Source organism: Anopheles stephensi, chromosome 2 (genome assembly GCF_013141755.1).
Source record: "Anopheles stephensi strain Indian chromosome 2, UCI_ANSTEP_V1.0, whole genome shotgun sequence".
NCBI classification, from domain to species: Eukaryota; Metazoa; Arthropoda; class Insecta; order Diptera; family Culicidae; genus Anopheles; species Anopheles stephensi.
Window position 1 is genome coordinate 29,574,716 of NC_050202.1, and position 12,791 is coordinate 29,587,506.

At 46.1% G+C, this 12,791-nt stretch overlaps 3 protein-coding genes across 12 annotated transcripts; 1 reads left to right on the forward strand and 2 right to left on the reverse strand.

Annotated features, from left to right (window-relative positions):
* Window positions 1–466: 466 nt before the first annotated feature.
* Window positions 467–7,188, reverse strand: LOC118506118 (clathrin light chain). Of its 9 annotated transcripts, none has more exons than XM_036042827.1 (6): window positions 6,847–7,165; window positions 5,635–5,736; window positions 4,946–4,973; window positions 1,749–1,943; window positions 1,462–1,473; window positions 467–994 (listed from the first exon to the last, which is right to left on the reverse strand). In XM_036042827.1, the coding sequence occupies exons 1-6, from the start codon at window positions 7,016–7,018 to the stop codon at window positions 811–813; spliced, it is 693 nt and encodes a 230-aa protein (XP_035898720.1). In that variant the 5' UTR covers window positions 7,019–7,165; the 3' UTR covers window positions 467–810. The 9 variants fall into 9 exon arrangements, with proteins under 9 accessions (XP_035898720.1, XP_035898719.1, XP_035898721.1 ...); XM_036042826.1 differs by having other exon boundaries at window positions 1,749–1,938; window positions 4,941–4,973; XM_036042828.1 differs by lacking the exon at window positions 1,462–1,473 and having other exon boundaries at window positions 1,749–1,938; window positions 4,941–4,973; window positions 6,847–7,166.
* Window positions 7,189–7,311: 123 nt separating this feature from the next.
* On the reverse strand, window positions 7,312–8,063 carry LOC118506120 (DPH4 homolog). 2 transcript variants are annotated; one of them, XM_036042836.1, is made up of 2 exons: window positions 7,923–8,063; window positions 7,312–7,844 (listed from the first exon to the last, which is right to left on the reverse strand). In XM_036042836.1, the coding sequence occupies exon 2, from the start codon at window positions 7,825–7,827 to the stop codon at window positions 7,375–7,377; it is 453 nt and encodes a 150-aa protein (XP_035898729.1). In that variant the 5' UTR covers window positions 7,828–7,844; window positions 7,923–8,063; the 3' UTR covers window positions 7,312–7,374. The 2 variants fall into 2 exon arrangements, with proteins under 2 accessions (XP_035898729.1, XP_035898730.1); XM_036042837.1 differs by having other exon boundaries at window positions 7,914–8,024.
* Window positions 8,064–8,067: 4 nt separating this feature from the next.
* LOC118506117 (NHL repeat-containing protein 2) lies at window positions 8,068–10,972 on the forward strand. Its single transcript, XM_036042825.1, has 2 exons — window positions 8,068–9,646; window positions 9,731–10,972. The coding sequence occupies exons 1-2, from the start codon at window positions 8,210–8,212 to the stop codon at window positions 10,562–10,564; spliced, it is 2,271 nt and encodes a 756-aa protein (XP_035898718.1). The 5' UTR covers window positions 8,068–8,209; the 3' UTR covers window positions 10,565–10,972.
* Window positions 10,973–12,791: the final 1,819 nt, after the last annotated feature.

Sequence of the window (12,791 nt, forward strand, 5' to 3'; positions counted from 1 at the left end):
ACTGTAGGATAGATGCAAGAAGATGACTTGTGTATATCCCCATAATTACAGTAAATGAGTTAATCTTCAATGTAGTAATGTTCATCAGTCATCTTCATCAAATCTAGATGGAGGCCAAGGTGTCAGCGGAGCCGGTCTTCACACGGGAAGGACTGGGGCTTAAATTCCATCCAGACCACCTCTCTGTACATAGGACTGACGATTCAGCTACGGGTAAACTCAAGTCATATAAAGCAAGAAATGGCAGGCCGAGACCTTTCGAGGTTGTAGTGCCAAGAAATGAAGGAAGGTAGAACCTAGGACAATACTTACCTTCTAGCTCCTCGTAGTGGGTGACCGAACAACTGAACAGTTCGTTCTTCAGGATCGATCCATCTGTTCGGGTCCGATAAGTCGTTCAATCAATCCACCTCACCACTCACACTAATTTCGGACTTCAATTCCATCAAAGGAAATTCCGCTAAAGTGCATTTACACTATTTTTTTCTCCGTTTATCTTCGATTCATGTTTCTTTTACGTCTATAACTGCTTTCCCGCATTTGAATGTTTGCGTGTTTGTCTACGTGAGAGGAATTCTGTTTACAGCTTTAACCAGCTATACTTATACACAGTGTATAATATAGGTAATGTATACTATTATATATACTTTCCCCGAATCGCTACACAGCATTGCCACGATATTGGTTGTGTGTACTGTTTGCCTTACCCGGTATCGGTGTCGCTTTTTTGCCTTTTAATTTATAGTTATATTATCGCAATAATTGCATTATTGTAATATGTATGCGGACGAATCCTTGCGCCGGAAACGCTTAAACCTTCTTGGTGGCCTGGAGCGGGTTTTGCTTCAGCTGCAAAATGATGGAACGCATGCGTGAGATGTCCTTGCTGGATTTGTTCGTCTTCGGGTTGAAATCGCACAGCTTGGCGATCCGTTCCCATTCCGTGCCCGGTTCAATCTCGTCCGTCTCGGCCACGAACTGTTTTTCGGCGTTTCTGAAATCGCAACAAACAAAACCAAACCGGTATAAGTTAGCCGACACACGCTTTACGCACCACAAAGGGCTCGCTAAGGGATGACGCGAGAGAGAGAGAGAGAGGGAGAGAAAGGATAATCAAACAAAAGGTAACATGCCAATCGTCATGAATTACGCACACGCAAACACACACACAAATAATGTCATTCAACCGATGCAATAACCGTTAGTAACAGAGTTTCAATGTACTACTAATGGAGCTTAGAGTATTAATAATGGATGGCTTTCGCAAAACCGGGTATTAGCACACAGTCATCATCATCATCATCCAACTAATCTCAATCTAAATGGCAAATCATATTAATCGAAATTTAAACAAAAAAAAAAGAAGAAACGAACGAAATCATAACGCAAGCCAAACCAAACTGTGTAACAGACACAACGCATTGTTGGTGGGTTTGTTTGTATGTTTTTTTTTTTACTTACTTGGCCGATTCCCTGTGTTTTTTGGGCACATTTTTTTCAAACAAAATGGCGCAAAAGTTGATTGGTTAGTACATTACGTTTTGTTTTTTTGTTTGTTTGTTTGTTTAGCAAAAGAGAAAAGAACGTTTCAGGTGGGTTAGAATATAAAACCAAAACTATCAACAACATATGTTTGCTGGTGTATGTGTGTGTGTTGGCCAGGGACACGCCAGCACTCATCTGCCCCACCCCGCCCCCCCCCATTACAGTCCCGTTCAATCGATCGTTCGGCTTGCTTTTGGGCTTACCTATTGGCGGCTTTCGTCTTCGAGATGGTTTCCTCGTGATGTTTGTACCAATCCTCCAGCTCCTTCCGGGCCTGCTCGCGCAGTTCATCCTTTTTGCGCTCCTCCTCGCGATCCTTCTCCTCGAGCCGGGCCTTCTGATCTTCGCGCCATTTGCGAATCTTTTCCGGTTCCTCCGTCACCTGCTTGGGTACTGTGTGTGGTGGGGAGCGGGAAGAGAAGGTGGAAAAGAGAGGTGATTAGTACGGACACGAAATTCATGCGTGTGTGTTGTTTTTATATAGCAGGGTAACAAACATTAGCCGGTATCGCCAAGCAGTTGACAGATTTTAACAGTCGTTAAATGGTTCATTTTTGGTTAAATCAAATTCATCTGGTGTTCATTTCTGTTCGAATTAACAACGGTACGAAAATCAATGCAGACGACGTTTTTGTGGTATCTAGTGTTAAAATATCAACAACAACTATCAGAGAGAGAATTCCGGAAACGGAAAATCAACCACTGACCACGTGATCTTCACGATGCGGCAAATCTTGGAGAAGTGGGCGGAGCAGCAGCTCCACTCCTACCATCTCTTCATTGATTTTAAAGCCGCATATGACAGCATACCATGACAGCAAGCCAAGCTTACCAGGCTTGTAAGAATTACAATGGCCAACATCACATGCCAGGTGAAGGGGTAGATGGAAAACTCTCAGGGCTCTTTGCTACCACCAAGGGTCTGCGCCAGGGAGACGGGCTTGCCTGTCTTCTTTTTTTTGCCATCCGCGACTCGGAGGTGAAAACTTTGGGGACCATCTTCTATAAATCAATCCAGATCCTGGCATACGCTGATGACATAGACATCATTGGTTTGAGGCTCTCCTATGCAGCTCCTATCAAAGGATCGAGCGAGTGGCACTAAATATCGGCTTGGAGATTAACGAGGCGAAAACGCAAATGATGCTGGCACAACCAGCGGCTTGCTAACAAACACTGATTTACGCAGGGGTGATGTACCGATAAGTGACCGCACCTTCGAAGTTGTCCAAAACTTCACATATCTGGGGTTAAAAGTCAGCACCGACAACAACATTGATGTTGAGTTACGCGCACGGGTGCTGGCTGCCAACCGGTCATACTACAGCCTGAGGAAACTTCTCCACTCTAAATACCTGTCGCGACGGACGAAGCTGGGTGTTGAACGACAATGGAGGAGCCGCTACAATGACGAGCTCTACGAGCTGTACAAGGGTCTCACCATCGTGCAGCGAATTAGACTCGCCAGGCTCCGGTGGTCACGTCATGTGAATAACACCGGACGACCCAGCCCGTAAAGTCCTTTTAGGCCGTCCTCACGGACAGAGGAGGCGTGGTAGGCCCAAAATGAGATGGAACGATGGCGTTGTTGCGTCCGCCAGAACGGCCGGAGCGGTATTGAGGATTGTTGCAGCAGGCCAAGACCGCAAAGCGGTTGTAGCGCCTGATAAGTAAGTAAGTAAGTATTAAAATATACATTTTAAAGCTTCTGATAAATGATCTTTCCGTTTCCTTACTTTCCTTCACATTTCTTTCTATCTGGTATAGTACTTGATGAAAGGTTTTGTTTTCTTTAATATTCCTTTTCACTTTACTTTACACACCTAAAATGGAAGACAAAAAGGTACGCATGAGTGTTGTTCCCATCTGTGTGTGCAAATCGCGCTATCGTCGAGCAAAAAAAAAAGAAGAAATTCTTGGATGGATCTTAAAGAATGATCCTTGTGCCTATCTTTGGTTCAGTTGTAACTCCAGCAAATTTTTCAGAGTCATTGATGCGATCTGTGTTTCTATTTGAATAGGAGGAGGTGGTAAATTTTACTATGCAAATAACTGTCGATGGAAATATCAAAGTCGAAAGAAATAGAGCATTTAATCGCACGTTGCACTCAAGGAAGATAAGGAGTTAAATTCATATCTCATCTCGTAGTGTTTCATCCTCAAACGTGTTCTCTTTAGTACATTTTCCTCATTTCTCAGTGAAGCCTAGTTTTCTACAATAGTTGCGATAGTACATTCCCTAGCTTCCAAAATTATCCTTTTATTCATTCGGAGGATGAATAATTTATAGTCGGTTTTTTAGTCTAAGAATACTAAAAAGATGCTCAGCGGCCTCGTAAACATCGGTTAGGAATTGATCTTCCTATAAGCTGGTTGTGAGGGTCTCAAGAATCTCGTCCAAAAAATAAGCTAAGGTAAGTCTCGTCTTAGCCTACCGGTAGATACCGGATAGGAACGTTTGGCAATTTTTCAATACCTTCAACTGCGTTCAGAAATGCAAGTCGTGTAGGCTTGCACTTCATAAAAGACATAGAAAATGACCTTTATCGTGCTATCCTGGATGGCAGACACATACTTTGGAGTCTTTACACCAAAGATGCGTGCTTAATGTTAAATGGTCCTAGGTGCTAAGCCTAGACATCATAGGAAGGATTGAACAACTGTGTCCCACATAATTTGCCACCGAACTATGCAGAGAGACTGTAACGCCTGCATGGGCTCGTGAGAGACAAGAAAAGCCCATTGAAAAGGGACCCTTCTGATGCACCCTTCCTGGTCAATTGATATGCTTTTTAATTGCAAACTGCATTGTGAGAAACGCCAAGAAAACCACATTGAGCGGGCAACCAACATTCTTACATGAATTACTCATTGTTCGGTGTACACGACTGAAATTTAACGATCGTTAATACAATATTGCTTACTATTCTAACGACTGTTAATTTTTTAACGATTGCTTTCGCGATACCGGCTATTGATGGATGTTGCTCTATAGTTTGTTTCTATTCAAATATAACATATCAGAGGTTCACAAACAAAATGAAAGATCTGCAAATAAGACACATTTAAATAGTTCTCCGACCGCACACGGCGCTTAGTATGGACAAATTTAATGTTTTGTGTGTGTGTGTTTTTCCCCCCTTTTCTGTTTGCCAATGCCAAAAACTACAGCAGCTATTAAACGAAGTATTTGCGACAACTACAGCTAATTTAATTGTATACAAAAACTGAACAATAGTAAGTACATAAAGAGAACCATACACATACACCGCATATTAAGGCAAACTAATGGTGTGTTGACGCAAATTAGTAAGATAAATTCGTAAACGTAACAGCGAACCGATTGTACTCCCCGTAGTTGTATTAGCCCCGTGATTGCGTGTGTCGACACTTACCTGTGAAGCCTGCAAAATCATCATTATCATCTTCTAAGGGATCGAGAAAAAGAAACACATTTGTACAGAACATTATTAGACTAAAAAACGAAACAAATAATGATAGTTGCTTGCGGAAACTTAAACAATACTTAGTACAATGCCGACAACATGCCTGTCCTGGGATTTTGTTTTGCGTCTAAATTTGGAGCTGGTATGTTTTTCTGTTTTAATTTTGTTTAGAAACTCATGCCCATAGATGCAGTAAACGTGTAGGAGGGCCCCAAAAACAAACGGGCCTATTCATGCCGTCGGACTTAGCCGACCGAGTGGGAATTGTGTTTAAATGCCGAAAGATGGTTTTTTTATGTTAGAATTGTCGTTATTTTGTTTTATCGTGAGTCATTTTGGTCCGAATGCGCAATGCAAAGAAATGCTTTAACTTATAAAGAATTAGATCAAATTTGTAGAATAAATGGGGTGGGGGGACTGTTATTCAGCTACACAAGAAAAACTCGTTAACTAGGAAGAAATAGAAGTAGCAACACAACCGGACGCACTACGTGTCCTAGGAAACGATCAAGGAAGTGAAAAACGGCCTTGCTCTAGTACGGTACCTACTGACAACCCGGTGTACGATGGTAAAGTAGCGTTTTTTTTTTTTTGTGTGTGTTTGTGGTTTTAGTGTAACCAGTTTTGTTAGTTCTTTATTTACCTGTGTTGTGATTATTATCGGCAGTAGTGGGCGGATCTTGCGCATCGGCATTACTGATCATTTCAAAGCTTCCGTTTAGCTCGTTTTCGAGTCCTGTCGATTCTGTGTTATCGTGTAGTGTGTGTTTGAGTGAGTGTTTTCCCCATTTTTGCAGAGGAAAAAAACATTGTTTGCGTTTAAAGATACGGCAAAATTGTAGTGTTTTATGACCGGGTTATTTTTTGTTTAAATTTCGACCACAGATGACGGTTTGTCGTTAGTAGACAACAATAAGTACGCAATATCCATATCGTTAACAAGCGACGAAACGAAGAAAAAGTAAGCCAAACAAACCACAGTTCGATCAAAGTGGCCCGCGCACAGTAAAGGCGTGAAGAGGGTGTACGTGTGTGTTGATATTGTAGTATCCGGGAAAAAAAAAGAAAGAATAAAAGAAAACATGAAACGAACAAAAATTTGATTAGAAAATTACATGCGCTTTCCTGCAGCAGCGGGGTTCGACAAAGATTATTCATAAATGGGAGGATGGATACCGTATGGGTTTTGTGATGAACAACAATGTTGGGGACGTATACAAATGATTGATTATCGGCACAAAAGTAATGATTCTTTTTTTTGGGAAGACAACAGCAAGCACTCCATACAGACAGAGAACATATGTTCGTGGTTCGCTAGTGGCACGGGGGAGATGCATCAGAAAACATAACGAACAGCAAAGCATCGGAGGAGGCTGTGCAAAAATGTAGATAAGCGTTTACATACAACAACAGAGCGTTTGTGTGTGTGTATGTGTCCGGATACGATAAGCACAATTATGGCAGCAAAGCATTACTAGTGTATTGGCGAAAAACTTGTTTCATCGCTATTAACTGGGATCTCTATGTTAACCAGCACACGACACTTTTCGGCAGGGTCCTCGCGTTAATTCGATTAACGAAGCAGCTCCCAAGCTATCGAAAGTGATGCTTGAACTAGATAAACTGTGTGTGTGTCCCTTGTACGTTAACGCAAAAAGGGGATGTCGATCGATCCCTGCATTCCCCCACACATCCGGACGGATGACTAATGTTACGATTATTCCTAACGTCGCCCCCAAGCGTTATGACGGATGGGCGAAACAATCCTGGGCATGATGAGTATATAGTACAGGGGACGCACAATTGTGCCTAACATTGTTTCTGCGGAGTGCAACGGTATTATCTATCCACGAACCTGCTTTCGGCACAGGATCACCATTGACCGAACCATTCGTGGCGGACGTTGCCGCACCAGACACGGGCGGAATTTCATCTTCCAGCCCAGCGAGGGCGTTCTGTTCACGGGCCAAAAACTCGGCCGCCGGATCCACCTCCGACTGTTCGAAATTATCACCAAACGCGTTCATGACGACGGGCGAGATCGGTTCGCTTTCCGTAAAAACACACGCAACGAGATTTCCACTGCGAAAATGCGGACACAAAACGCTTTTACTTTTTCGCTGGAGCAGGAAAAACTTTTTCGATCCCAAGTTTTTTAATGACGCGACGGAATGGTTGACATTTCTTTTGACGTTTCTTAATGTCAAGGTGTACACATGGCAAGGTAGGAAACGATCAGTTTGTAAGGTAAATACAACAGTACGACAACAAAACGATAAGTTCGAATATTTTCCTTCACAATCCTTCCTATTTCGCAATGTTTTTTCTTAAATAGAGGAATTTTATTCACAAAATATACACCTTACCACCTTACGCCACAAGTCTAGCTCCCTTTGCCTAAATTAACCTGCACCACTAGCGAACATTCGTCACACGAAACGTATATCGACTCGCCGGGTTCGCTTTCCTCGGGCAAAATATAGTATCCTCCGCAACGGCACGTGTGAAAACAGAAGTTTCCGTCCTCGTCCCGTTCAAAGTCAGCTTCGGTGAGAACCTCGTTTACAAAGTATTCCTCCGTCTGCTGCATCAGTTCGGCATCATAGATTCTACGCAATCGATCGTCGCGCAACGTTTTCCACGCCTGGTCGATGCGGATAAAGTGGTCTGATTCGTCGGTAGCCGGCACATTGCTTGTCCTTTTCTTGTCCGGATGATACTGCAACGCTAGTGCTTGATAGGATTTTCGAATTTGCTCCAGAGTAGCGTCCCGTGCGACTTGAAGCACATCGTAGTGCGATGTTTTGCATGCTTTGGTGGTACTAGTTTCCGACATCGTAACAACGCGGCATGCTGTAAAATGCAGATCAATTTGTAAATAATTAGAAACTTTAAGGCTATTGAATTTTTAAAAACAATTCCCTATTGTACCGTGCGCGTGGTTCACCGCATCTCTGCTACCGCTTCACCAACTCTGCTGCTCAATCAAGCAGGCAGCCACCGAAACAACACACATGGCGCTGTTTGTTGTTTTGGGACGATTTTCGCGAATTGCTGCTGCTGCTGCTAGCCGTCAAACCGCTGCATTCCGATGCAAAACGTCACCGATCAAAACAATAATAGGCGCAGTCGGTGTAAGCTCTCGCTAGTATCATCACATCATCGGCACCCCGTGCGTTCCCAGCTTTCCTCGTAACGTCGTCAAGATAGGTTCCAGAATGAGCTCATCGCCCGAAGGTCAGGACATGATGGAGGTCTTGGCCTGCAACAGTAACCAGCTGGCGGACGACCTGTTGTCGGCCGGCAACAACGCAGGCAAACGGCAGAAGCTCGTCATGGACTATCTGAAGGTGGCCGATCGGGACGGGAAAATCGTAACGGCCGAGTTTCCCGACGGACTGGACTGGTTCAACGTGACGGAAGCGCTAACGCTGCAAGGTTCGCTGCGCGGGAAGGTGGTTGTGCTGGATTTTTTCACCTACTGCTGCATCAACTGCATGCACATCCTGCCGAATCTGAAGCGGCTCGAGCACCTGTACCCGATCGAGGAGGGACTGGCGGTGATCGGAGTGCACAGCGCCAAGTTCAAGAACGAAAAGGATTCCAACAACATCCGGGCTGCGGTCGAACGGTACGAAATTTCGCACCCCGTCGTCAACGATAACGTATCGGCGATGTGGCGCAAGCTGCGGGTACAGTGCTGGCCGACACTCATGATACTGGGGCCCCGTGCGAACCCCCTGTTCGTGATAATGGGCGAAGGAAACTTCGAGGACCTGAAGCTGTACGTTGGCAGCGCGATCCGATTCTACAGGGAAAAGGGCGAAATCCAGCGCCATTCGCTACCTCTTAATCTGTCCGGGACGGGAACGCTGGCTTCGAACATGAAATATCCCGGCAAGATCGCCTGTTCGTGTCCGACAACCATCGGCGGTAGTGCAAAGGAAGACAGCAACGAGGAGCCACTGTTCGCCGTTTCCGATTCGGGCAACCACCGGATATTGATCATCGACTCGGCCGGTACGGTGCTGCACAAGGTCGGAGGCAAACAGAGCGGGTTCCTTGATGGCAACTTCTCGAAGGCTCGCTTTAACGCTCCCCAGGGCGTTGCGTTCCAAGGGCCGGACGTACTGTTCGTGGCGGACAACGAAAACCATGCCATCCGCAGAATCGATCTGAAATCACACATGGTCAGCACCGTCGCCGGAAACGGTACGCAGGGAAACGATCGTACCGGTGGAAAGACTGGGCGTGACCAGCTGCTATCCTCACCGTGGGACGTAGCGGTGTACTCGACGCGTGACCTCGATATGTCGTTCCATGCGGACGATGCGACCGTTCCCTCCAAGGATGTGCTGCTGATAGCGATGGCGGGAATTCATCAGATTTGGGCCATCTTCCTGGAGGATACGATCTGGTGGAAGTTCAAGAAGTACAGCGCCGGTACGTGCTGTGCCATTGCAGGCAGTGGCCACGAGCAGAACCGCAACACGTCTTACCCACACAGTGCCGCCTTTGCACAACCATCCGGGTTGGCCGTGAACCGTGTAGCTAAGGAGGTCTATCTAGCGGACAGTGAGAGTTCCGCCATCAGGAAGATTTCGCTCGCGGATGGAAAAGTGATGGCCGTGGCCGGTGGCGATCGTAATCCATTGGTACGTACATACAAAAGCCATACCTTGCCTTATCTAACCGAGTTTCTGCTCGCTCTCTCTCTCTCTCTCTCTCTATCTCCACAGGATCTGTTCGCTTTCGGCGATCTGGATGGAAAGCAATATTCGGCCAAATTCCAGCATCCTCTCGGTGTCGCGTACAATCCGACCGACGGCTGCATTTACTTCGCGGACACGTACAATCACAAGATAAAGAAAATTGACGTTACGACCAACTGCGCGACGACCTGTGAGTTCCGCGAGGCAAATGGTTCGATTCGGCGCTTCAACGAACCGGCCGGACTGTGTCTCGATCGTTCCGGCCACCACCTGTACATTGCAGACACAAACAACCACGAGCTGCTGGTCGCTAACCTGGCCGATGGCAGTATCCGTCCGTTAAAGCTGAACTTCCGCGTACCGGAAGAGCTGGACAGTGTGGGCGATGATCGCCGTACGGGCATCACGCTGAAGCCAACCCGTCCAATCAAGATGCATCCCGATGCTGGCCAGAGCACGTTGCGCTTGGCGTTTAACATGACCTTCCCCGGTCAAACCACCAAGCTAACCGACGGTGCACCACAGCAATGGTCGCTCGAGCTGCCTTCTACCGAGTGGAGTTGCGAATGCACCAAAGGTACCCTCGATGCCGTTGCCGGGCAATCGCTCCAGCTGCTCATCGTACCACCACCGGCAAACGATGCGGCACCGTTGAACGGCAACGATCCCTCGCCGATAGCGCTCAACTTTAAGCTGAATCTCTGCGAAGGAGACGTTTGCTTCCCGAAGGAATTCACGGTGCTGCTGGAAGTGCAATACTCCGCTAACGAAGTTGGCCACTCCAAGGTGGAACGATACGATGCACAGGAAACGTACGATTTGCAGCTCTCGCGTGCAAACGTTTCACTTCACCAGCAGTGAGAAAAACAGTCGCGCACAACGCAAAATCAACGCATTTTTATCACCTTTCAAGCTACAAAAGTTGTAGGCTGGGCGCCATTTGTTAGTCCTATTTCGTTTTCCTGTACTTCAGCTGTAGTACCGCCGCCACGAGCTAGCTTTGCATCGATTTTATACAGAGGAGAGATTTTATTTATACCCCCATTGCTTGACCGTTCCACGCCAGCTTCAGGTAAACGCAACACAGTGGAAAAGATGTTAACGACAATCCGACTTTGGCTACTTAAAAGGGTCAAAGCCGATTGGTATGCTTCACGACACTACCGATCATTAGGACTTCCATCGAAGACGCACTAAATCGAGCGATGTAGTAATGTAGCATTTAACTGGAGAGAAATTCTCCTCACAATAAATTTGTTATAAATGGAAGCACTTACTTACTTACTAATCAGGCGCTACAACCGCTTTGCGGTCTTGGCCCGGCTGCAACAATCCTCGTTACCGCTCCGGCCGTTCTGGCGGACGCATCAACGCCATCACTCCATCTCAATTTGGGCCTACCACGCCTCCTCAGTCCGTGTGGACGGCCTAAAAAAACTTTACGGGCTGGGTCGTCTGGTGTCATTCTCATGATGTGACCAGCCCACCGGAATGGCCTGGCAACTCTACTACGCATGCACGTTAGTAAGATCCTCGTACAGCTCGTAGAGCTCGTAATTGTAGCGGCTCCTCCATTGTCCTTCCACACATACGGGGCCAAAAATCCTTCTGAGCATCTTACTCTCGAACGGGGTATTTAGAGTGGAGAAGTTTCCTCAGGCTGTAGTATGACCGGTTGGCAGCCAGCACCCTTGCGCGTAACTCAACATCAATGTTGTTGTCGGTGCTGACTTTTGACCCCAGATAGGTGAAGTTTTGGACGACTTCGAAGGTGCGGTCACCTATTTGTACATCACCCCTGCGTAAATCAGTGTTTGTTAGCAGGGCCGCAGGTGGTGACACCATCATTTTGGTTTTCGCCTCGTTAATCTTCAACCCGAGGTTCTGTGCCGCACGCTCGATCCTTTGATATGCTTCTGCTATATAGGAGAGCCTCAAACCAATGATATCTATGTCATCAGCGTTTCTGCCAGGACCTGGATTGACTTATAGAAGATGATCCCCGAAGATTTCACCTCCGAGTCGCTGATGGCTCTCTCTAGCGCCAGGTTGAAAAGGAGACAGGCAAGCCCATCTCCCTGGCGCAGGCCCTTGATGGTAGCAAAGGACCCTGAGAGTTTTCCATCCACCTTCACCTGGCATGTGATGTTAGCCATTGTCATTCTTACAAGCCTGGGGAGCTCAAAGCGTCGTACAGTTTTACCCTGGCTATGCTGTCATATGCGGCTTTAAATTCAATGAAGAGATGGTAGGAGTGGAGCTGCTGTTCCGCCATCTTCTCCAAGATTTGCCGCATCGTGAAGATCTGGTCAGTGGTTGTGATGTTGCTATTCTCGGCAAACTTTGCAAGTTTCCAGTCCTTTGCTATGGTCCATCATGTCGCCTATATGAAGTCCATCATGAATTCGAACTTCGCCGCCAGGTGTTAGGCAGTATAGGACACAAGTAGCAACCATCACAATTTTTCTGCATTTCGCTCTGAGTCTCTTGTAGCTAATTTGGATGGAGATTTCGTATGATAACGACATGATGCAATCATTGCTCCCTCTTTTTTTTTACCAGAATCAAGAAGAATCAATTTTATTGAAGATATGCTATCAGTCCTTTTCTTTATCTCTTAATAAAGTGTATCCTTTTCAATCTCATCACGCAATATTAATAGTAGCTTGCACGTTCACCATTTCCGTTGTGTGGTGATGAGTCTAAATGCATCTGTAATGAGAGACAATGCTGTCCTGGGCGTGATTACTACAGATCTCGTTCGCTTGCCAAACATTGGATGATCCGAAAGCGGGTAAAATAATATCATTTGCACCCTTGTGGAGTTCAAAAATGGAGTGCTATGCATAAAGACCGTTACCATTTTCAAAGGAAAACATTAATAGCCATGTAAAGTATCTGGTCCAGGAATCACACACTTTTTCTTCTTCTTCACGTCTAAAATAAAAGGCATGGTGTCCAATCCGTCTCCTGGAAACATGGCAGCAAATCCGGCTTTGGCAACCGACAGGATATCTGCATCGCGAAACAGCTTAGCTAGCTCGTGACTCATTCTCCTTCTCCACACGCCCTGCACGCACACCCCACC

Bases quoted from the DNA above. Each gene is read 5' to 3' on its own strand.
- LOC118506118 (XM_036042827.1), bottom strand. From the start codon at position 7,018: ATGAACGCGTTTGGTGATAATTTCGAACAGTCGGAGGTGGATCCGGCG. The intron at 4,974-5,634 runs GTAAATAAAGAA...TCGATCCCTTAG, and splicing joins CGATAATAATCACAACACAG to AAGATGATAATGATGATTTT. The intron at 1,944-4,945 runs CACAGGTAAGTG...CTCCCCACCACA, and splicing joins AATGATGATTTTGCAGGCTT to CACAGTACCCAAGCAGGTGA.
- LOC118506117 (XM_036042825.1), top strand. From the start codon at position 8,210: ATGAGCTCATCGCCCGAAGGTCAGGACATGATGGAGGTCTTGGCCTGC. The intron at 9,647-9,730 runs GTACGTACATAC...CTATCTCCACAG, and splicing joins GTGGCGATCGTAATCCATTG to GATCTGTTCGCTTTCGGCGA.
- LOC118506120 (XM_036042836.1), bottom strand. From the start codon at position 7,827: ATGTCGGAAACTAGTACCACCAAAGCATGCAAAACATCGCACTACGAT.